The following is a 24,419-nucleotide window of genomic DNA, read 5'->3' as shown; positions in this document are numbered from 1 at the left end:
GTCCACTTGAAAATGATGTTGATGATGGAGCTTGATGAGTATGAGGCTCATGAATACCTCATGGTGTATGGCCACCGCTTCAAACTCAGAAATAGGATTAGCAACAAGCCCTCACAAGATCACTTAGGTGATTAGAGCAAAGAGGAGAGGATTAGAGCAAGAAAAAACTTGATTTTGAAGCTTTAATGGTAAGCTTCAATGGTTTTCAAGAGGGCAGCCCTGGTTTTTTCACTGTAGCAGACGCGTCGATGCACCGTTAGTATTGAAATTCGAGTTGTATAGTCCTGAGACTATGGGCTTCAAAAGCCCTAAGCCCACGCGGCTTGTGAGTGATGAGCTGCAGGTGTCGTATTTCTGTACGACATCGACGGCAGCCAGAACATGCGCCGGCAATGCCACGTCAATGTATGAGGCTTTTTGTCGATTGGCCGTACGAACGTGTGCGCCCGGCTGTCCTCTACATTTTCCCTGATGAGAGCTCGACGAGTTGTTGCCTCCACGAGCTGTTAGAGCTCCTCCACTGGTAGGAGGTTCAGCTCCACACAAGAAAAGGTGATAGATTTGACCTATTCTACACCACAAAAGGGCCTAATCAACCAAAGCTTTGATACCATGTTAAGATTTCGTGGTGCTCATGCTAGATCAACTATGTGGAGCCTTACAAATTGCCTTCTAGCTCCTTCTCCACATAGTTGATCTAGCATGAGCACCACGAAATCTTAACATGGTATCAGAGCTTTGGTTGATTAGGCCCTTTTGTGGTGTAGAACAGGTCAAATCTATCACCTTTTCTTGTGTGGAGTTGAACCTCCTGCCAGTGAAGGAGCTCTAGCAGCTCGTGAAGGCAACAACTCGCCGAGCTTTCATCAGGGAAAATGTAGAGGACAGCCGGGCGCACACGTTCGTACGGCCAATCGACAGAAAGCCTCATACATTGACGTGGCATTGCCGGCGCATGTTCTGGCTGCCGTCGATGTCGTACAGAAATACGACACCTGCAGCTCATCACTCACAAGCCGCGTGGGCTTAGGGCTTTTGAAGCCCACAGTCTCAGGACTATACAACTCGAATTTCAATACTAACGGTGCATCGACGCGTCTGCTACAGTGAAAAAACCAGGGCTGCCCTCTTGAAAACCATTGAAGCTCACCATTAAAGCTTCAAAATCAAGTTTTTTCTTGCTCTAATCCTCTCCTCTTTGCTCTAATCACCTAAGTGAGCTTGTGAGGGCTTGTTGCTAATCCTATTTCTGAGTTTGAAGCGGTGGCCATACACCATGAGGTATTCATGAGCCTCATACTCATCAAGCTCCATCATCAACATCATTTTCAAGTGGACAAAGCTTTTCAAAGTGTGCTTATAAGTACTAATAGTGTTGATTAACACTAATAAGACTACTAATCCAACAGAGGGGAGTCATTCTAAAGTGTTTTTAAACACTAAGAGTGTTCTTAAACACTAATGGTGAATCTAATCACCAATGCAAGTATCATTAGACGCTAGGAATGTGCTCTTAAGCACTAATCGTGTTTTTAAACACTAATGGTGATCTTAATCACTAAACAAAGTGTTCTTTAATACTAATGAAGCTAATCTCCATCAAAATTAGTAGTTGGACACAAACCCTAAGTGCTAAACCATAAAATTTACCATCTTAATCTCCTTTTTTATGCAACATCCTTGGCTTGATTAAGAGTTGTTGCACTCTCATAAGCCTTTCTCTTTCTACTTAAGCCAAAATATCATAAATTTTTGATTTTTTCTTCTTCATAAATGAGCCCATTACTCTCTAGTAACCTCCTTCAATACCCAATGTCAAAGGACAACACCCAAATTAAGAAGTTCTCAGGAGAGGGTTTCCACACTTGGCAAGTCCTTGTCAAGTACAAGATGATGTCCAAAGGTTTTTGGCCATTCATCTCCGGCACTAAGGCTATTGATCGAACTAAGGCTGAAGATATTGAAGATGATGAGAGGACACAAGCCATCATCATGCTTCATCTTGATGAGGCTCTCATTCACCATGTGGACCAGCTTCCGACTGCAAAGGAGAAATGGGATGAGCTTAATAAGCTCTATGGAGCTCGTGTGGTAAAAATTCCAAGATCTCACTTAAAATTGAATTTTTCAGCTTGGAACTCAAAGAGGGAGACGGCATTGGAGCCTTCATCTCTCACTTGAAGGGCCTTATGGCTCAACTTGCATCAGTGAATGCGAGAATGGATGAAGATGATGCAGTGGCTGTTTTGCTAAAAGCAGTCAAGAAGGTGTACCCCACCTTAGTCACCACCCTGAAGAACATACCTAATCCCACCCTTGAAGGAGTTATTCAATCTTGTCTTGATGAAGAAAAGAGGCCAAAGGGAGGAGCTGAATCTTCAAATGCAACCACTTCATCGAATATCGAACAAGCTTTGTCACATCAAGTAAAATGTCCTAACAAAGAGTCAGAGGTTAACTTTGTATCAGCCTCCTCCACTGAGAAATTGTTTTAAATCTCAATATAATCAAACCTATATTCCCAACTTTGTACGCCTAATTTTATAAAGGCAACCTATGTCCAATACCACCTATTCCAGTTTTCTTTCATAGTTGGTATTGAGGGGGGGGTATTAAGAGACTAAGGTTATGTAGAAGGGGAAGAGAAGGGTGTGTGTGTGAATGGACCTATGGTCCACTAGCTCACCTATTTAAAGGTGGAGCTAGAAGGCAATTTGTATGGAGCAAGAAGCCTAGTTGTATTTGAGCAACTTAATAAGCAAGATATTTTCTTGTATTTTGTGAGTCTCTCTCCTCCACATAGTTGATCTAGCATGAGCACCACGAAATCTTAACATATTAAGAGACAGGTTATGTAGAAGGGGAAGAGAAGGGTGTGTGTGAATGGACCTATGGTCCACTAGCTCACCTATTTAAAGGTGGAGCTAGAAGGCAATTTGTATGGAGCAAGAAGCCTAGTTGTATTTGAGCAACTTAATAAGCAAGATATTTTCTTATATTTTGTGAGTCTCTCTCCTCCACATAGTTGATCTAGCATGAGTACCACAAAAGGGCCTAATCAACCAAAACTCTAGATGCCATGTTAAGATTTCGTGGTGTTCATGCTAGATCAACTATGTGGAGGAGAGAGACTCACAAAATACAAGAAAATATCTTGCTTCTTGCTCCATACAAATTGCCTTCTAGCTCCACCTTTAAATAGGTGAGCTAGTAGACCATAGGTCCATTCACACACCCTTCTCTTCCCCTTCTACATAACCTTAGTCTCTTAATAGCTTTGACATGGAGTTTTCCCAAGGAGGGTGATTGGACACCACTGTTGCACCTCGAAGCAGTTAGCCCCCTCTCCGGGGATCGTATGAATAAGGTCCTTAGCAAGGCATAGAGGGAGGGAACCTGTAGCCATGACCTCATTGAAGGCCGCCCAAAAACTGATCTCCATGAGATGCCAATGCCGCTGGAAGAGGTCCTTTGGCGGAGTGCCCCTTGCACATACAAGAGCTCTATGGTACAGATGCAAAACACAACTCCAATGAAGAACCACAAACTTGAGGTGAAAATGCTGATGATGATGGGGTCCTTGGCGATGAATCTCCATGCCCTTATGAGAGAAAAAATTACAGCCCTTCCTCTGTCAAAGCATGATGCTATGATACTAATGTAACATGTATCTGTACGGAAGCGTTTTTGATATAAATTAACGAAGCAATCACACTTGCTGAAAATGCCTAGAGATTAGAGTTTAGAAGATACTTAAGGACACAATATTGGGTCCCATCTAACCCTCTCAATGGCCTCACTGTTGGTTGGTGTATTTGCTTCTTTATTGCAAGAGAATGATTTGTACAATAATGATGTTTTGCTGTCCACGGGACAGCCTTGATTTTGACTGAACTTGGGCTGATTATGGACCTCTTATGGGCTTCTTTAGGGCGCCCTTTTGCTGTTCGCTCACTGCATGTAGCCACCCTTCTGTCCCGAAACTGACCAGCCTATCGTGCATTTTGCTCCTGTAGATGGCGGCCTACTGTGTGCTGTCCTGCAGCCTGAATTGCATTTTTGCTGAGATAAGCCCCTGTATGATGTGCATTAATGGGTTGAAGGCCCTTCTGCAATCCTAAGACCTGATCGCCCTTCTTGTATGGTGCGTTTGCTCTCTCCTTGCCCTTGAATGCTTGGAATCACTATTTCCCTTGGTTGAGAGTGCCTGCCCACAAGATTAATGGTTCTCAAGGTAATCTCTTAGGCCCCTGCTCAGCCCTATATATAGGCATCCAAAGGGCTAGGGTTGGCACAAGCAGCCTCAAAAGGTGTGCCCTTAAGCTACTTTAGATAGGTGGCCTTAATTGCCCCTTATTTTGGTTGAGTATCCCAATCTTGAAGGGTTCTCATGGGCTGTCCACAGTCACGGCCCCAAAAAATGGCCATTATTAGTAACCATTTAAGTGCATGGCTTTCACACATGGCCATGCTTGAGCTGCACCGACTGCAACTTGTTAAGCGTGAGAGAAACTGCCTAAGCTGCTGCCGGCACTCGATTTGATGGACTGCAGTTGAAAGCTCCACTACATAGAGAACCACCTGCAGATGAGGAGCTCCACAAGGCACCAGCATTGATTGAAACTAGTTGCTGTAACCAAGTGTGAACTGTTTGCACACAAGGTGCTCCACTCAATGGTTGAAAACTTCAAGTAAAAAATTGAATGAAACCACCTGAGCTCCGCAGTACAGAGAACTGGAAATCTGTAAGAGAGCAACTAGCTATGGAAAGCTTGAAAAGTTGTGAAGATTGAAAACGATAAAACCAAGCAATGGAGAGCCAAGCTCTGATACCATTGTTGGCTCACACAGAATGGACACACACAATGCTCAAAGACAAGAACACACAAGAGTGTAGAGCGTGGGAGAGATTGGCAAGCTCAAAGGAGAGAGATGAAGCTCTCTACAAGTACAAAGAGAAAGTACAAATGAGCAAGCAACTCTAAACTATGAATGAGGTTGTGTATATACTAGCTAACGTTAAGGTGCCCATTTAGATTTGGATGGCCATGGGAAAAAATGTAGTGGGTCAAAAGTGCAAATGGCATAAGTGCATGACCCCACAGTGTAGTTACTACCAAATATCTAGCTACTACTATTAAGTGAGTCTTGGTTATTATTGATTTATCATGGTTTGGACTTGGACCAAGAGGCTTGCTCCTGCCATGGACATGGGAGATCGTAGGTGGTCTTGCCGAGGGTCCCTTAGGACAAGCTCTGGTGGTATGGGACGCTAGGGTTGATTGGCTTGGCTTGTGGGAGTGGAACCTTAGCCCTTGGCTCGGGGGAGGTTTGTAGACGTGAACCCTCTCTAATCTTGTTGGTGCCTTTGTATTAGGCGATCCGTGGGAGGAGTCCCTCACAGTTGGTATTAGAGCCTGCCTAATCGACGAGGCGAGAAAAAGTAGGGTTTGTGTGTCGTCGTGTTTTTATCAAGGTTTCCTAAGCCAAGTATCTCTAGGTCTCACCGCATCTGCATTTTTTTTTCTTAGAAAAGAGACTTCTATAAAGTATGATTTTTTTTTTTAACAAAAGAGAGATTTCAAACCAAGCAAGGGAGAAATCTCAACCAATCGGGTGCTTTGTGCTGCCAGCAAGGCCCCATATGAGATAGAGTGAGAAAAATGCCATGATCCCATTTTTTCATAAATTGGCCACGTTTTCTCTCTGTGGCCCTCAAAGATCCTTGATCCTAGCCCAAGTGGCCATGAGTGTGTAGATAATATCACACCAAATCTTGCAAATGCATTGGGTATCATCATAGTTGTTTCTCGTACGTGTACGAACAGGTTCGTACGGTACGATATCGTACGAATTCGTACGATATCGTACGGTACAAGGGTTTTTTTTTTCCAAATATTTTTTTCCTTGGAAAAAAATTTTCCAAATGCAAAAAAAAAATATAGAAACCTTGCTTTACGAAGATCCCAAATGCTCGCAATACTTCGCAACTTTCGTGTCCACTCAGTATTTCATATGGGGTTGTTGAGAGACCTAAAAAATTTGGCGAGGTAGACTGGTAGTGTACACTTGATTGGTAGGATGAGAGAATCTTACTACATCACTTGGGGATCCCTGGTATAGGTAGGCTAGACAATTAGATTCTCAAGTTATGCATGAGGGAGAAGATTTGGACATGGCCATTTTGATCTAGAGAGGAGTCCCTAAACTTATCACCCTAGATGCACTTCTCGTATTTGTGCAAGGACGGTCCCTTAGTCATAAACGCTACATTGGGAGACCTTTGGTATTGCATTACCCATCTAGGTTCTTTTTTGGAGACAATCAGGAGATCCAACCGGGAGAGACACATATCCATGTTTTGGTTCCTCAAGCACTGTAGACTCCTCCCCTCCCAACCTTCCCTCACATTCAAGCTTGAAGCTCCATAGGTTGTAAGTGTAAAAAATAAAAACCGTATTTTATCGTACGGTATCCGAAAATTTCATATCGCACCAAAAATTCCCGTACGGTATCGTATCGTACGGTATCGTATTTTCGTACCGTGACAACCATGGGTATCATAAACCAAAGTGCCCTCCATGGCCTCAATGCATCTAGCCTTCCAGATGTGCCATGTTGTGATGCTAGCAATAATCTTCCATGCAGAGTCCACCCTCTGTGCTGGAAGTACGTAGCCTGACTCTGGCATGTCTTGAACATGACTACCTCCGACCCACTCCCTAGGTAACCCTCATGATCATTTCTGTCGTTCCCTTCAAACCTGATTTGCGGGCCCTTGTAGGCATCTCTCCTCATCCTCATAAGCAATGGTAAACTATCTCTGAAGCTCCCTCACATCTTGGATAGGTTGGGCTAATGCCAATGACCGATCTCCACTGATTGGTGGCAAGTAGAGAAAGCCAAATAAAAGAGGAAATCTTTGTTTCCCTGTACGAGTGCCACAACTTCTGCCAAAAAGCTCCCTGAATGTCAACATAAGCCTCCCAATGTGGTCTAGAAGTAGGGACCACATCTGTGTTTTAAATCTGCAACAAGTAGGTGCGTTTTTAAGGTTTTGCTGGTAGGATAGGGTTCATGTGGATTCTGAAAGAAGGGGGAGATTTGTATGCATGCGTGTAGGTGAAATTGTCCTGGGGAGTCCTTGTTTTTGGATTGAAACCCTAGGTTCTCTCTCCTATACCATTGTTGCAGGTTGTCGACTTGTAGCTAGACATGTAGAGAAAAAAAATCATGATATGCAGGTTCCGTGAGCAGCAGACGGCTGTCTTGTATGGTTGGGTATGCACTGAACTGAGCACCAATAGCCAAGCAAAGCATGCACACGTGTGCAGCCAGCAGGCAAGCGGGTGACAGCCGGATTATCCCACGCAGCCTGATTTGCCTGAAAGTCCTTATGCAATACATCATACGAAAATTGTGCATCCAGATCAACATGCTGAGTACCAATGTAGCCGGCACCCTTGTCGTGGGAACAGCTCCAGATGACATGGCAAAAGGGGAAGTGACTTGGAGTGACTTGGTGGATAGCTGGCCACGGGACAGCTGGCGAGATGCCAACCTGGACTTGGGTAGATAGTCGGCCATTGATGGCGATGTGCTTAGAATATCTACTTGATGGACTACTGAAGTCAGCTACTCACCTACCACTCACCTGGCAGAGAGCAGATATATCACATCTTCATCATGAGTTTTGTATCACACCTTAGAGCACTTAGCCCTATAGTTTTCCTCTGTAGTTGCACTGTTTTCTCTTACAGGTAGTCTAGCTTGGTGCACTCCCTATGTATCCCTTGGTTTCCCTTTGGCCACTGGTCTAGATGTTGGTGTGTGGAGACAGTGGCCTTCCTTGGGATTATATAGTAGATTGTCTTGGCTTGGCTATTCTCATCTCTTGCTACTGTTCATGGTTGTTGGAGTTCACTGTTATTTCAGTACTTGTGCTGTTATGTTCACTTATGTTCATCGAGCACCTATGTTCACTCATGTTCGCTGAGCACCTGCACGTGAGCACCTTGTATATCTTTCCTCATCATAGGCTTGTTCACACTATGCACTAGCACTTTGTAGGTATTTGAGCAGTTCTGGTGAGTAGACTCCCTGGCTCGACATACTGTCATCTGAGAGAGAGTCCACCGTGAGTAGGGGACCTGGGCCACTCAGGCTGGCTACAACCAAATTGTTATGTCTCTTTCATTCTCTGTTCAGATCTTAAGCATCAGGTGCTTTTTTAGTTCTTCTTGAATATACATGATCAGGAGACTCCATGATAAACACACACACATAGAGAGAAGCCTAAACAGAGGCGGAGGCTTGGCTATGAACAAAGACTGGCGATATGACAGCTAGCAAGCGGGAAGGGGAAGACCAATAGGAGAAGGAAATGGGCAGCACGCGAAGGCCTTAGAAAGAGATGAAATAGACCACAGCCAGTAGACGAGCAGCTAAGAGTCGAGCAGGTAAATGCGATGACAGTGACATGCGACGATGGATACAAGTGACAGCCACTCACACACACGTGCACACACTTTTTTTTGTGTGGTGAAAACTATGCTTTTATTAACAATGACTTACGTAAAATATAGGAGATGGATTCAAGATAAGTCAATCTTCAAAGAACTTATGAAGCAGTGGAAAAACACTTCGAACTGGCTAAAAGCAATGTCCTCCAACTGTAAGCAGTCATGGAGGGATTGTCGCAAATTCATCTTAAAGTACACACACACACACACACACACACACACACACACACACACACACACACTATGTATGCATGTATATGTATTTATGTATATATACATGTATGCATGTATATATATAATGTACATATGTATACATACATACATACATGCATACATAGTGTGTGTGTGTGTTTGTATAGCAAAAGAGACTTTTATTAAGAGTGAACAAACCAGTACAAATCCATAATGGTAGGCTGGAAGGAAAATCAGTATGTGTGTGTGTAGGAAAAAAGAGACTTTTATTAAGAGTGAACAAACCAATACAAATCCATAACGGTAGGCCGGAAGAAAAAACTCATTTCAGAATGCAAGGCATGCCCAGTAAATCCAAAAGCTGATGGTTGCAGCAGGAAGGTCCTGAGGGAGTATGGGAAAAGAAGATCCTGTGATCCCATGTTTATAGTTTTAGTGCCCGAGGCTGAAGACTGTCTACTTGATTCTCGTTTTGCTGACCTGCCTAAATAACTTATAATCTGTATTTCCCTCAGTTGATTAGCAGGCATATCAGCAGCCAATCTGCCTGCATGTTAAGGGCAGTCTGGATTCATACAATGGGCCTTGGGGGGGCGGGGGTGGAGGAGAGACCGCAAGGCCAATCGCTTTGAGATCCCTGTGTGGCTTATGAGATAATGTAGAGATATTTATCATTTTTGGAAAGCTGCTCCTACGAGTGGTAGTGACTCTACTCTATGCAATGTTCTTATGGTTATTGCTTACAATGGCATTGATGGCACATGTTGCAGGCAATGCCCTTATGCGATGGAAGCTATCATAGCTCTGGCTGAACTTGGAATAACCCATAAAGAGATGCAGCCTCAGGTGAAATTCTGATCATGGGCATGTGTATTTATGGCTCATCAACTCAATCCAGAATCTGCTGTGCATAAATTATTTCATTCATATATTCTGAACAAGAAGATAAAGCCTGTGTGCGTGCACGCACGCATGGAGTGAATTAAGGAAATGGCTACAAATGAGCACGCTAAGCCTATTGTTAGCACATACCTCATGGCAGGTCTTGTACGAAAAAAACAACCTTCAGATAGGTTTAGGAGTCTTCCACCATGTGCGGCTTCTCTCTGAAGGTGAGAAGATGTCTGTGTGCTGTCATGTGTAGCATGGATGGTTATTTCTTTGTGCTCTCACTTGATCCAGCTGCTTGGGAATGATAGGGTGAGCTAATCGCCCATGTTATCAAACAATTCTTAAAAGACAACAGCAGTGCTTTGGCCACCTCAAACAAGTTCTTTTCACCGGTGCTGAGTTATTTTTCAAGCGTCTCCTTCAGTGCTTTCACCTAGGCTTTGTTTGAGGTTTGAAGCTTCCTTTCTGAAGGATGTATATCTACCAAACCTACTCAATGTCATCTCGAATGCCCATATGCAGCTCCTGGATTCGTAAGGCATGTGGCTGCCTTTGGTAGTGAGATGAGTGTAAGGCGTGCGTGAAGAGGCCATGTGATGTCACTCCTATCTCGACGCTTTGGCATACTAGCAGTTGTCTACTCCATGCAAAGTCAGATGCATGAATGAAGATAAAGCCAGCCCTTCTTCATGCTTCCAAAGTTTGGCAATTTCAAGAGAGACAGAGTATATCCAGTGTGGTACATTCCTATCAGGGTAGGGCCATCGAGGTTCATAAGAGGGGTTATACATAGTTGCACTTTAAGGAAGATCCCAACTTCACAATTTGTATCATCCCATTGCGCAGTGCATTCTTACTGGGAGATTATTTCCAGTATCACAGCATAGCAGATTTGGAGTTCCAAATGTGTAGAGGCTATTGATAGCATCCAGACATTCTATACTCAGTCAATGTGCATCACCTTGGGAGATATTATACACTCTTATGGCCACTGGGTTCCGTATCGGGCGTCCTTCCAAATCCGCAGGATCTAGGCACATTGTCTTCCTTAGGGAGATGTATGTTTGTGTGGCTATTGTGAGCCGTTTTCACTCTGAAGACATCGTCCATTTCCGTTGCATGCAACTATGGTTTCTGGCCTAGGATTGGTTGCCTCCTAGTGGGAAAACCATAATTGCATGCAATGGAAACGACAACAGAAATGAATGATGTCTCCGCAACGGAAACATCTTGAAACTAGCATCCGTTTGTGTTGCCATTTGTGTCGCCTGCAACTATGATTTCTGGCCTAGGATTGGATGCCTTCTAGTGGGAAAACCATAGTTGCATGCAATAGAAATGGATGACATCTCTGCGATGGAAATGCCTTGAAACTAGGAAACCACCTACCATAAGTTATAACCCCTTACCAAGAGGTATGTACAGACCTCCAGAGTTGCCATACCCACCTCTAGTCATGGAAACGGAAACAACTTATCCCAAGGAACGGAGTTTCCCCAACTTTTGGTTAGGAAACGGCCGTTTCCTGTTACTATTGGGGAAATGTCCTTGTGGTTTGGGTCTTGGGGATTCCAGCGAACTGCCCGGTCCTTCCCTAGAGGGGTATCCTACACCAACATCATTGTTTACATTCTTTTTTCCTTTTGAAGATTGCAGTTGGAAATCAGGTAATCCTATGGGGTACTTTCAAAGCTTGTACTTAAATACTCTTTTGGATAGTAAAAAATCTCAAGGGAAGGGCACGGAAGGAGAGGGGGGGGGTGTTATTGGCCCATTCCTAGTGCTGTGTCGTCATTTATCAGATGGTTGTGGTTTCCTCCATGGCTATTCAAGTTCTTAGTCTCATTACTATTTAAGAGGTTGCGAGATCCAGCCTTTTCGATTACACTACCCCCTTGGGACTCTCTTGGAATCATCAAATCCAGACTGGTTACACACACCTTGTCTTGATATAATCTTTTACAGGCCTATGCCTGTGTTATTTTGTTTAGACTTAATAGAAAGTCTCTTTTATTGCCAAAAAAAAAAATGGACCCAGTGACAACTAATGGCATGGTCAAGGTTTAATAGATCCACAAATGTAGCATTATGGCTTTTTACCTTTATGTTTCAGTTCCTCAATGATGGCTGAGTGTGAACGTATGGTCTAGTGTGGAGTAGTTTAGGGGAAAGCTTTTTTGACTCATGGCTGAAACTCCTTGTGGCTCCACCCACTCACCTCATCAAGGTATGGCCATGACATGGCTGACCAGGATTGTTGGTAATTATATGGATACATTGGATCGCTTTCTTTGTTTATGGGTATGATGTTCTTCTCTGATAAAGTTTGGAAAAATGCACTGATTGAAAAGTTGGGCTAGGATTAGAGCAAAGGTCTTACAATAACGAGTGGATAACTCTGATCGAAGGCCCCTGGCCTTCAAGATTTTTACCTTAGCATCCTTGAGTCCGTCGATAGCCTGGTAGCTGATTTGATGGGCTAAGCATCTTTGTGATTTGTCAGTTGGTGAGCTACATCTGGGAGCATTTATGCGTAGGCTTTCCATGTTCTTCACAGCATTGAAAAGTGGGAGGGACAGGTCGATTTCCTTTCTAGAAAGAAAAGCTGAATGTCTTTTGAGCTGTTGTTCATTTTATACTAGTTCCATAACCTCATGGATGTGGGTAAAATGGAATATAAGCCAACCAGGTGTTGTACCCACATCAGGAGGTCATCTGAGTATCTGCTTGTATCCATCTCATGTGGAATCATTGTGGGAAGAATGAACGTGTTCTCTCAAAAGTCTAGCATCTGTGGTATTGGTGCATTGAAATTTCCCACTAGTATTACTTTCTCTCATGTAAGGAATCTCTATGTCCTTGAATAGTGCATGATGTGGGGATACTGGCTCCCTTCTAGATAGATCTTTTGTGTATGCCCGTTTTTCTAGGTGGAAGTAGCATTATAGCATATTTCTATGTACATTCCAGGGCTGCTTGTCTAACTGGACCCATATGTATCTACCATGTGCATCACTTTTTACCAACATATGACATGGCTTGTTTTCTTTGGAAGGATTCTATAAATCTTTTTAAACATCATGTCACGCTTTTCTCAGGGACAATCCAAAAATAGCAGGTTGGCGAGTGATCATCTTGATCAAGTGCGGTGGTTGCAGGTCAGGATTTCTTTGCATGTTGAGTAAAAGTATGCCATTCTTTGTTGTGTTTTCTTTGAAAGAAGAAAATCCATGGGTGGTGCATGAACTTGGCAAGAGGGCTAGGGTGCTGACATGTCAATGTTGCCTCACCTGCATGGTTGCTTGTGTGCTGTAGGCTGCTAGCTTCGGGTAGGTACTTCACTATTGAGGGCCATGCTCATTCTGATGCCTATGAAATTTAACAATTCTTTATTAGGTTAGCTCAAGAAGAAAGTCTGCTTTGAAACTAGAGAGAAGTAAATAAGAAAAGTAAGTGAAGGGCCTGTGATACCTACCATTGAGCAAAATTGAGCCACAGCTTTATTGCAGGTCTAGTATCTAGAGACACTAGTGGAAGATCCACCAGCCATATGCAGTGTGCACTGGAGTGGTGGATAAAATTTCTTTGATTTTTCTACAGAATTTATTTGCAGGAAAGAAATCACTTTCCGAATGTGAAGTTTCATTTTGTTTTCTGCCACAATGATTTATGAAAGTAATAAGCTTTTTTGATCATTGTTGTGCAGCGTTATGCTGAAGCGCAATGTGCAGTAGCATGTCATGACTATAAAGGTGCAGTCTCAATGCCCGACTTCAGTGTATAGAGAATAGGTGCAACTGACAACACATGCAACAGCCTCCGCATGTTCACGACTTGTTTTTCAGTAGTTAAGATAACTTTATCATATCTAAATTTTATGACTCATGGGACAGGGACCAGAGCCACAATTCTTTTTGACTTCTCTCTAAATAAAGCAAGAAACCATTCTCCGGATCTAGTGAATTGGAAGCCTTGGATGGATTTGTGCTAATTGCTGTTGTTTGGGCTAATCTAGTATGTTTCTCAACCTGATCATCTCTCTCTTGGTTGCTTTCAAAAGGCTCGCAGAAGATGTCTACAATCAGGAGAGGGGTCCTGTTTATAGAAAAAGTAGGCTGACTAAGTTGGTTTAGCACCTTCAAGAGACAATAGAGGTAAACCATGCTTTGATACCAATGCGGGAATAGCACCAACCGAAGAATGATTCTTCAAACTACTTTGAAGGACAAAATTGAATTTATAGAGCAAATAGGAAGAAAAGAAGAGAACGATTGTGGAAGACACCAAATAAAGCTGAAATATTTACAATGAATCTTATGATATCTACTGAAAATGGACTTTCTTACAAACTTCTCTCCGAATAGAGCATGGAGTTCTTTTCCCAATTCAGTAAATTGGAAGCTTTGGTTGATATGGGTCAAATTGCTATTGGTTAGGATAGATGTGATGGAAAGCCATATGGTCTCCAGAAACATTATGTAGCATAGAGTATGGGTGGGGTCTAGTGATTTATTCACCAATTAACTTCAATAGCATTTAAAAAAAACCATTCCAATTAAGCTTCTCAAGCTTGAGAGGGGTTGAGAAGAGAGAAACATTGAGAAATTATAGAAAAGAATCAATATTCACCATTTACCTTACAAATTACTTGATTCTTTGTTCATGGTAGAGGCCCCCAACCAATCAATTGGTTAAGTATGTTGATGGAGCCACTAATGGGGATTGAAGAAAGAGGGAAGCTCCAAAAACTAGTGAATTATTAAATGAATTCACAGTTCTTGGCTTAGGTGGAGTAGAGTAACGATGCATAAACACTATATATTTTTCAACAAGGGGGAGGCTTCTATTTATAGGAAAAATTGAGCTCTTAACCAAACAAACTGATTCTAGAATTTTCCAAATCAGTTTGGTCAATTTTTGACCATTTTTAGGTCAGTTAAGCTAACTTTTTGGAACTAGACTTGAATTAGGAGAGAGGAGAGATGAAATATCTCTATGTTGTGAATGAAGAAGTACTATCATTATCTATTGGTAGTGAAAAAAAACACTTCTCTACTTGGTTAAATAAGCCTGGCGCCATGGGAAGGATAACCTGATGGCTCCTCATCCCCCTAGAGTTTGATTTCACAAACCGTGTGGAAAGGCTCATAGCATGTGCATGCCAATCATTTCTCGTGCATCCCCAATGGAGAACCATCGATTGGAGTGGAGGGGATGAACTATCTAATTCCCTGCTCTTCAAACTCTGCATTGTCCTGGAATGGGCCGAAGAGATAGCCATTATTTGGCTAATAGTTTTTCCCAAGAGAGACCCCTCAATCGCGCGACAGAGCATGATGCATTATCCAAAAGGACAGCCCCTTACCAACTAATTATGGGAAATTTGTATAAGTTACGCCAAAATGGGATCATGAGGTGTTGTCCTTCGGAAATTCAAATATGTTGATATTCTTGAGTAAGCCCGCTGTGACGTAGCTAGAGGAAATTTCTCAATAGACAACATTGCCATAAAAAAAAAATGGCCCACTTTGTTTGGAGATGTAGTTGAATTTGTAAAAGGTTACGATGAATGGTAGTGATTTGTTGGTGTTCAATGGTGAAAAAAATGTCCTTGTACCCTGTTGTGTCTTTTTAACTAGTTGAGAAGTGGGGCATTGACAATCAGCATCTGTGTACCCATCTACACATATCTCTGTCCCAGTCTCATAGAATAGTCCACAATGCAAAGTAGCTACGTCAGCCAACTAAGTAAGCCAATCGTTAGTTACGTTAACAAGCTCTTATGTGCTTTTTACGTTTATGGCATTCACATGTAGCCGCTTTGACCCTTTTAGATTAGGGTTTTCAACATGGGCTGATTCTTTACCTCACATAACTCCAAACCCTTTGTCTATGGTGTAAATGCTGTTTGAAATAAGTGCACAGTAGGTGTACTATTTCTAGTCTAGTTTCACTTAAGTCTTTGTGTCTTGAGTCTAGTGCCATGTGGCATCTCTACATTTATCCCATAAGTCAGTCTACTCAATCTTGTACTTCTCACCTATATATTGTAGGTGTCACATCAATGAAATCAATCAAGCTTGTGTCTTGTCTACACTCATCTCAAGGTAACCTTTGGTCTTTCATTCTTGTTATCATTTCATTTCTAATTTATTGCTTTCATATTTTCTACATGGTATCAGAGCAGGGTTTGCTCCTCTAGTCTTGCCACTACCCTACTGCTGCCCGTCATTCTTCCGGAGCTGCTCACATTTCTGCCCCGGCATTTGCTGCGCAAGCCTCTACATCTGCTGCCTATCTACGCAGATTTCTGTCTGCTATTTTCTGCGCTGTATCTGCCCCGACATCTGCTCCTGCTCCTGGCCCCCGTGCTGCTCCTGGCCCTGCTCCTGCTCCTGGCCCCCGTGCTGCTCCTGAAATTCTGCGCCATCTTCTTCAACAGGCTGCACTTCTCCAGGAGCTGCCCGAGGTTCTGCAACAAATTCGCCACCGCTGCTCGCTCTCCGGTCTCTCTAGGTATCGTGGCCCTGTACTACATCTCTCTTTATTTGCAAAAATCTCTGTTCGCAGCGCTCTCTCTCTCTCTCTCTCTCTCTCTCTCTCTCTCTCTCTCTCTCTCTCTCTCTCTCGGGTTACCCCTGAAAGGGTGGAAGACCTGAGGAAAAAAACCAAAGTGGTATGCTTCAATATTTTCAGTTCTATTTTTCCTCAAAATTAATTCAAAACTGAACTCTCTCTTGTAAGGGAATAGACACTGCCCTTGCATCATTAGCAAGAGGTAAGACCTTCCCACATGGCATCTTCTACCCATTCTCTCATGTCTATCGACAAATTCAATGGGTCCAACTTTCATACTTGGCAAATCAAAATCAAGTGCCATCTTATGAAAGAAGGCCTGTGGGATGTTGTTCATCATGCTACTCCCGAAGATTCCGACATTGAGCAAGTTATCACTTATGCTCCCATTGCCAAGAATGACAAAGCCTATGCTATCATCTTGCTCGGTCTTGGAGATGATTACATTCATCACATCTCCGACACACAGTCTGCTTCTCGAGCATGGATCACTTTGGATACCCTTTTTGGACCCCGCTCTAAAAACTCTAAGATTGCACTTATGATCTCATTCTTTGATCTATATATGCAGGAGGGAGCTACTATAGCCTCTCATGTCAATTATTTTCGCAGTCTTATGGTTCAGCTTGCATCAGTGAAGTCCCCCATCTCCGAAGATATTGCTATTGCTGTGCTTCTCAAAAGCTTACCTGACACCTATGCTACTCTTGTCACTACCTTCAAGTATCACAATAATCCTACTCTTGAAGGTATCATCAATGCTCTCCAAGAAGAGGAAAGAACAAAACAACAAAAGGTAACTGACACTGCATTCTTAGCAAAGAAAGGAGGATCTAAGGTAAGAAAGCCTTGCACCCATTGTGGAAAAACTAATCATTTGGAGAAGGACTGCTTCAAGGCTCATCCATGCACCATTTGTGGCCGTGATAATCACCGGGAGAAGGACTGCTACATCAGCCCTTGCATCTGCCGCAGCACATGTTGCTGCAGCATCTACATCAGCAGATCTTGCTGTTCATTCCTCACATGATGAGGAATGGGCTTTCTGATTACTTTACCTTTCTTGTCTACCACTTTGACCACCGATGATGTAGATCAAGGGGTTCTAGTGTCTTACTCATTTTTGCTTTTTGACCTCTCTCTTGTCCCTACCCAAGAGGCAGAGATTGCCCTTGAGGAGGGGTTGTCTTCAAGGTCCATCTGTTTGTCTACAGTCAGTCTTCTGTCTATCTAGTCTTGTCTGTCTGTCTATCTGTTGTCTATCTATCTGTCTATCAATCTGACTGTGTCTTGTTTTAAGATCCACCTTGTCCCTACCCTTGTGAACCCATATGAGGATATCACTTGAGGAGGGGTGTCTCAGGATCTTTTGTCTCTCAGTCTATCAGTCTTTATGTCTGTCTTCTAGTCTTGTCCATCTTATCTTCTAGCTTGTCTCTCAATCCTTGTCTAGTCTCTCTGTCTTAGTCTTATCTTTTGTCATGCCATAGTCTTGTCTTTTTGTCTTCCTCCTAGTGTCCACTTAAGGAGGGTGTTGGAAATAAGTGCACACTAGGTGTACTATTTCTAGTCTAGTTTCACTTAAGTCTTTGTGTCTTGAGTCTAGTGCCATGTGGCATCTCTACATTTATCCCATAAGTCAGTCTACTGAATCTTGTACTTCTCACCTATATATTGTAGGTGTCACATCAATGAAATTAATCAAGCTTGTGTCTTGTCTACACTCATCTCAAGGTAACCTTTGGTCTTTCAGTCTTGTTATCATTTCATTTCTAGTTTATTGCTTTCATATTTTCTACAAATGCTCTCATGATGCCATGGGGCAAGCAATTGAGGAATGATGCATGTGATACAGTGGACCACATCTGAGAAGACGGCTTTTCTGACTTAATGTCACATGCCGAAGCCGTAATCACTTAGCTTAGTTAACTGTGCAACTAATGTGGTGCAAACACAGAGAAGATAGGAGGGAGAGATACACAAATGATCAGACATCCAATTGGTTTTCCTTGACTTGAAGATGTCTCTTTTCTTTTCTTCTTTTTTTTTTTTCCAAGAAAAAGATCCTTCAATTAGTTAAAGAAAAACAGCCACAAAGGGCTAAGTACAACCACGACCGGCAAAATACAAACTTGCCTCATATAAGGGTGGGAAACAATTGATCATAAGGGGAAGAGATGCTTCTCCTCCGGCTGGCCGCTTTGTGAGGAGAAGGCTGCCTCATACGCGGGGCGGGGGCGCCCGCGGGGGAGGGGGGGTGGGGGTGGCAGCACACAGGTGGTCTGTAATGCCAAATGGGGTTACCGCCTCTATCTGGGAGGAAAGGGCCAAGCCTCCAAAGTCTCAAGAAGGCTCTCCGTTGCTTCTGCATGCGGTCAGAACCTCCCTGTAACTTCTCCCATTGACCGCGGAGGGTGTGAATGATATCAAGCCATATGCTCCTAATGGTCTTAGCCGGCGGAGTGTGGGTACCCTTGATGGCCTTGATGCATCTAGCACGCCAAATGTGCCAAGCTGTGATGCTATTGCAAATCTCCCATCTCTGGCATGAGCCTGGCTGCCAGCCACGTGTAGGAGGGGCTGTGACTAGTACGTTGCAATACGATGGTGCGAGACCTGAAGGGCTAGTCCTCCCCCATCCTCCTCATAAGTCGTGATCGCTCTCGTGTCTGTGGCCCAAGCGACAGTGCCCCAAGTGATGATCCGGGTCGATGTCCTATCCATAGCGAAAATGCAGAGAATCCGTTGCCAAATCTCCTGAGCCTCCGGGCAATCCCAAAGGCAATGTTGCTGAAACTCCTGATGGTGGCCACACCACAGACAAGTCGCTGACCGACCACCAATTGCCAGCCAAGTACCGACCGCCAAACTCATGTGTGCCGTTAGCCAAAGAAAGAGTGTGATCTTTCTAGGCCGAAAGCTTTCCTATAGCCTCTTTCAGAAATCTGAAAGGAAGCGCTGTGATAGGCCCTGTGACTGTCAATGTGTGAAGATGTCTCTTTTCTTGCTCGGTTGAAGTCTGGCTTCGGTACTCAGACTGAACAATAGCCAGCGTCGTCATTGTGAACAGATCCTTGCCGGAATGAACTGCCTACGGAGCAGGGCTCCAGAATTCTCGTTCTGCAATTCTGTGTAGCGATATGCTTGCCCCGCTACTCTGTTGAAGTGGAGTGCCATTATCTTGGACTTGATGCTACCCTAGATGCTAACCCTTGGTCCTTAGATGTAGGGGGGCACCTTTTACCTTGGTTGTTATGAGTTTCTCATCACACTATTACATGTGAGCTTCCACTGCCATCTTTGTTCTCCCTCGTGTTACTGCTGTACCACTGTGTGTGTGATAGCTGCTGCTCTGCAGGTAAAGGTCTCCATTGCTCCAACACTTCCAACATTTGGTATCAGAGCTGGTTGGCAGCCCTGCCTATTGTGAAGCTGTCTTTCACCTATGCGACTTTACGATTGAAGTACTGCTACAGCAAGGCGATAACGTGTGGCTATTAAGTACTGACACAAGCGGTGCTACACAAGGCTGCAGACGGTGCAAGCCTGTGGGATCTTGCGTAGAGAAGTTCTGGTTCGACTGTCACAGCAAAGCGTAGCACAAACACAAGCAGAAGCGCTGCACAGGCAGTGGGCATTGTACAAGAGTAGAAGCGGCACAGAAAAGCAGCGAGCAAAGAAGCTTTGAGTCGGTGCACAGGAGGAAGCAAACAAGTGTAGCAAAGTGCGAGCAAAGAAGTGCCGAGTCGGCACACACAGCAGGCAGCCGCCATTGGAAAGCGGCGGCAACCGGCGGCAAGTGTGAGGGATCAGTAGGGTTAGGGTTAGGCATTGCTAAGGAGGCTCAAAGATAGCCATGGTGTTGGGGTGTGTGTAGAGGGATAGAGAAAGAAAGTAGCTATGGTAAAGTTGGGCTTCGGTCCGAAAATGCAAAACATAATTTAGTGGCTGTATCGAGATAGCCTTGCCAGATGCATTTTGGAAAAAGGCTTATCCTCTTGATGGGTTTTGGGTAGATCTGTTCGACAAGGCTGCCCTCTCAGTGCCTTGCTCTATGCTATTGCTACGCATCCCTTCATGGCATATATGGATAAGCTCACTAAGGTCGGCATTTGGTTGCTCAAGCATATGCTGATGACTCTTTCTTTTTTCCTTAGAATATGCAATCAGATCTACAATGTCTCATGAACACTTTGCATATGTTTGGATTGGCAACATGTTTTTTCGTCAATTTTAAGAAATCAAAATTGTTGCCTTTTAATGAAGTTCAATGGCACATCATTCTATGGCATGGGTAGACATTTGGGATATGCTGTGGGATGGAATCTTTCACTTCGTGATGCTATTTGTTTTTCAGCGCTTTTAGCTTCAGTGAGACTGCTCTTTAAGAAGTTTGCCTCTTTTTTGAGCACTTCTTTCTTTGTACAGTCATAGTTGTCACGGTAAAAAAATACGATACCGTACGGGAATTTTCTGTACGATATGAAATTTTCGGATACCGTATGATAAAATACGGTTTTTTTATTAACACTTACAAACTATGGAGCTTCAAGCTTGAATGTGAGGGAAGGTTGGGGGGGAGGAGTCTTCAGTGCTTGAGGAACCAGAACATGGAGATGTGTCTCTCCCAGTTGGATCTCCCAATTGTCTCCAAAAAAGAACCTGCATCGGTAATGCAAATACCAAAGGTCTCCCAGCGTAGCGTTTATGACTAAGGAACCATCCTTGCACAAATACGAGCAGTGCATCTAGGGTGATAGGTTTAGAGACTCCTCTCTAGATCAAAATGGCCATGTCCAAATTTTCTCCCTCATACATAACTTGAGGATCTGACTGTCTAGCCTACTTATACCAAGGATCTCCAAGTGATGTAGCAAGATTCTCTCATCCTACCAATCAAGTGTACGCTACTAGTCTACCTTGACAGATTTTTTAGGTCTCTCAACAATCCCATATGGAATACTGAGTGGACACGAAAGTCGCGAAGTATTGCGGGCATTTGGGATCTTCGTTAAGCAAGATTTCTATATTTTTTTTAGCATTTGGAATTTTTTTTCTCGGGAGGGGGGGGGACGGGTACCGTACGAGCCGTACGGTATGAATGGGTTTGTACCGGTACGAGAAACAACTATGTGTACAATGAAGCAATAGAACATAGCCTTTTACAAAAAGAAAAAAGATATTAGCCTCATCTATTGTCCATCAAAGAACGTCGTGGCAGATCTCTTCACCAAGGCGCTTTTGAAGTTCAAAGCTTTTTGAAAAGCTTTGGGCTTGATTCCATTTGGGGATTGACCTACTCTGTACATGTACATTTCCAGTACAGGGGGGATTTGTAGGATATATACACATTTTTGAGTGGACATGTATGTAGGAGTTAGGAGTTGCACTAAGCACTTAGTTTATTTCGGGTTTTTTTATATCTTAGTGTCACATGAACATGAATACTTTATGGTGACACATGGCACTTTTTACTTGGACCCCTTGGTCCGTAGATGTAGGGGATCACCTTTTACTCTGGTTATTATGAGATTTTCTCACACTACTACGTGTGAGCTTCCACCGCCATCTTTGCTGTACAATTGTTGCGTGTGATAGTGCTGCTACTATAGGTAAAGGTCTCCATTGCTTTCATTGCTCCAACACTTTCAACAGCCTTCAAGTGGGCACCTATGGGTGGTGAAAAACGATAACTAAAGGAGGATCTTGGGCCTAAGGCTAGTCGGGAAAAAAAAGTGGGTGGTACAGATATTTTTAGGGGGACACGGGATTTTCTTTTTCACATCTATGAGAAAGTCTTTCAAGTGAGAAAAACTAATTAGAAGTCAAGGAGAATGTCACTAGTAGGGCCACTAGAGGACATGATGTCTCGTTTGGATCATGGGCAACTGAAACATTCATGAATGAGTTATTTTAGTGTTTCCCTTATTGTAGCATGCACGCCCGATTTTATGTGTGAGTTATTTACAAATCCGGAAAGAAAGGACTTGCCATCCCATGCCTTCGGAACTTGTAAATAACAAATGCACATGAAACTAACAAGTCAGTTGGTTTTCACAGACGTCGTGAGTATTGATTTGTTGCTTAATTTTTTTGCTTTAGGCTTTCTGGTTGATTTTTCAGGTAGTAAAATAGATTCAGCCCGCCTACACAAAGCTACACATTTGAAATATTGAAAACCTGACCTCCTCCCCATCAAGGGGCATGCGCGCGGGTTCAAGGAGTAGAGACTGTACAGAACAAAGCTTTACGACCAATTGTAGGAACTCTCCCTACAGACTGTATAGACCTTTTCAACTGTACGGCCATCTGTGCGCTGCTTCTCGCCCACCTGCACTACTGTATGGATTGCTATACAACTGTGCATGGCTGCTACTTTAGCTGAAGACAGATGGTATGTTCATGTGCATATTGATTGGAGAGACTCGTACATGAAAAAGGCTCCCTGCCAGCTTGCCCATTCTGGGCAGCACGGGAACATGGGTTCCAGGGTTCCCTTAGCCCTTCCTCTTCATGGCTGAAAATGTCATCATACATTTACACTAACGCTCACACTAAATGTCCAAAATCTGACAAGGCCACTTGGAGTACTTTCCTATAAAAAAAAGGTTCTTAAGTTTGGTTTGGTTATCTGGGGTGACTTTAAGTTTGTTGGCTTTTAATGCACTACTCATATCGGCTATGAGTAGCGATCACATTTTGGTGCAGTCGATTTTTGGTGGTTTCAAAACCTGTTAGAACTCATGCCCCCTCCTCCACAGTGTGGTATGGTAGCCACACGGGTAATGGTCCACCACGGCATGTTTCTTGGTTTTTTTGCTTTTGAAAGAACCCAGTTTTGTAGTTCTCCATTTGATATTTCTAGTTCTTAAGGCTATTGGGGAATTGATTGGCTTTGTTGCAATAGGTGGGCTTGAGCACTTGTACCAACTTGGGCAGCGATACCCAAGTAACTTACACTTGATACTAGAAACTGCAAAGGTAAGCGTCACCTACTACTGAACCTTTTTTGTGCTTGATGATGGTGAAATTAGCATGTTCAGGTTTAGCTATTTTATTCTAGGATAATTGATAGTAGCGCTACCCAGTGTCGTCACTATGTGCAACCAATTGAGAATCTCGTCTTGCCCAATTTGAGATTCTGATTGGCTTGAACTCTCTTTTGTTCTGCTAGTCTCCAAAGCTTAGTCTAGACTCTAAAGCTTTCATCATCGGTGGTGTAAACACCTCAAGTAGTTGGATCAACTCTGATTGCTGGTTCCCTGTTTTGGAATTAACGATGAACAACCATGGCCAGCAGTCCAAGTCAAGGCCAATGTAATCAGAATGCATTTCTAGTCGAAATTTATGTCTAATTTATTTTCTCAAGTAATAAAAATGTCTTCATGGCTTGGAGACGTGTGATTTTTGACATGGCGTACTTAAGTGCTCCTGGTTTGATGTGTTTTTGCAGGTGGAGGTGGCTTTAGGTAAAACTGATGATGCTATTCACAACTTTGAAAAGGTTTGTTTGTGATAAGCAAAATTGTATAATGCACACGCGCACGCTTGTAATCAAATTTGCATCCCTTGCCTGTATTTACTATGTAATCTGAATTGGTTTAAAAACATGCCATTGTGCATGATAAATTTCTATTGATGGAGTACCATTCATGCATGTGTATTGATGAACTACCATTAACACACATGTATTGATGAACTGCCAATTGTCTTTGGACCCTTCTAGCCTCTGCTAGATCTGAGGGAGGTTCCCCTGACTTGCACTATAGTCATCACAGGAGATAGCAGGCCAGAGGAGAGCATTTTTCTTGGTATGGCACAATACTCACTTGGTTTCAGGCACATGGATTACAGATGGACCGGCTCCCTTCATTTCAGTGTGATCTAGATTCCCCATACATTAGGCTTACACATGAGGACAGGAACCGGGTGATCCGATACGATCTACTGGGGTTATACACACGTAACACATGGATCACACCGGTAGGTCCATTGCCTGCCAAGATGCGGTACAACAGAGATCATTTCCTGAGATTCACGGCAGATGGTAAGTTTAGACTTGCTATCTGAATTGGCACATCTCGTATCAAACCTAGAGGTTGGACTGTTTCTTGATTGGCCAAATTGATGATTATAACCCCCCTTCAAATCAAGGTGGTGTTATAAGGATTGACCTTTAAGATCACAGTGGGGAACACCTGGACTCTCATGCCAGGCCTGATAAGGGGCTTGACCACA

The 24,419-nt window shown here is 43.3% G+C and overlaps 1 protein-coding gene across 1 annotated transcript in view; it reads left to right on the top strand.

Moving 5' to 3' along the window:
* The window catches only part of APC7 (tetratricopeptide repeat (TPR)-containing protein), a 134,481-nt gene that overhangs the window by 89,490 nt on the left and 20,572 nt on the right, over nt 1-24,419 (top strand). The window contains exons 8-12 of the mRNA XM_086802520.1: nt 9,485-9,560; nt 12,704-12,763; nt 13,312-13,357; nt 23,089-23,162; nt 23,635-23,685. Coding sequence (XP_086658646.1) covers nt 9,485-9,560; nt 12,704-12,763; nt 13,312-13,357; nt 23,089-23,162; nt 23,635-23,685 — 307 coding nt within the window. The remainder of the gene's footprint in view (nt 1-9,484; nt 9,561-12,703; nt 12,764-13,311; nt 13,358-23,088; nt 23,163-23,634; nt 23,686-24,419) is intronic.

The sequence above is a fragment of the Cibotium barometz genome, chromosome 9 (genome assembly GCF_041138505.1).
Source record: "Cibotium barometz isolate CiBa-2024 chromosome 9, ASM4113850v1, whole genome shotgun sequence".
NCBI lineage: Eukaryota > Viridiplantae > Streptophyta > Polypodiopsida > Cyatheales > Cibotiaceae > Cibotium > Cibotium barometz.
Note: the sequence above shows the minus strand (reverse complement) of the source record. Positions and strands in the feature narration are given on the sequence as shown.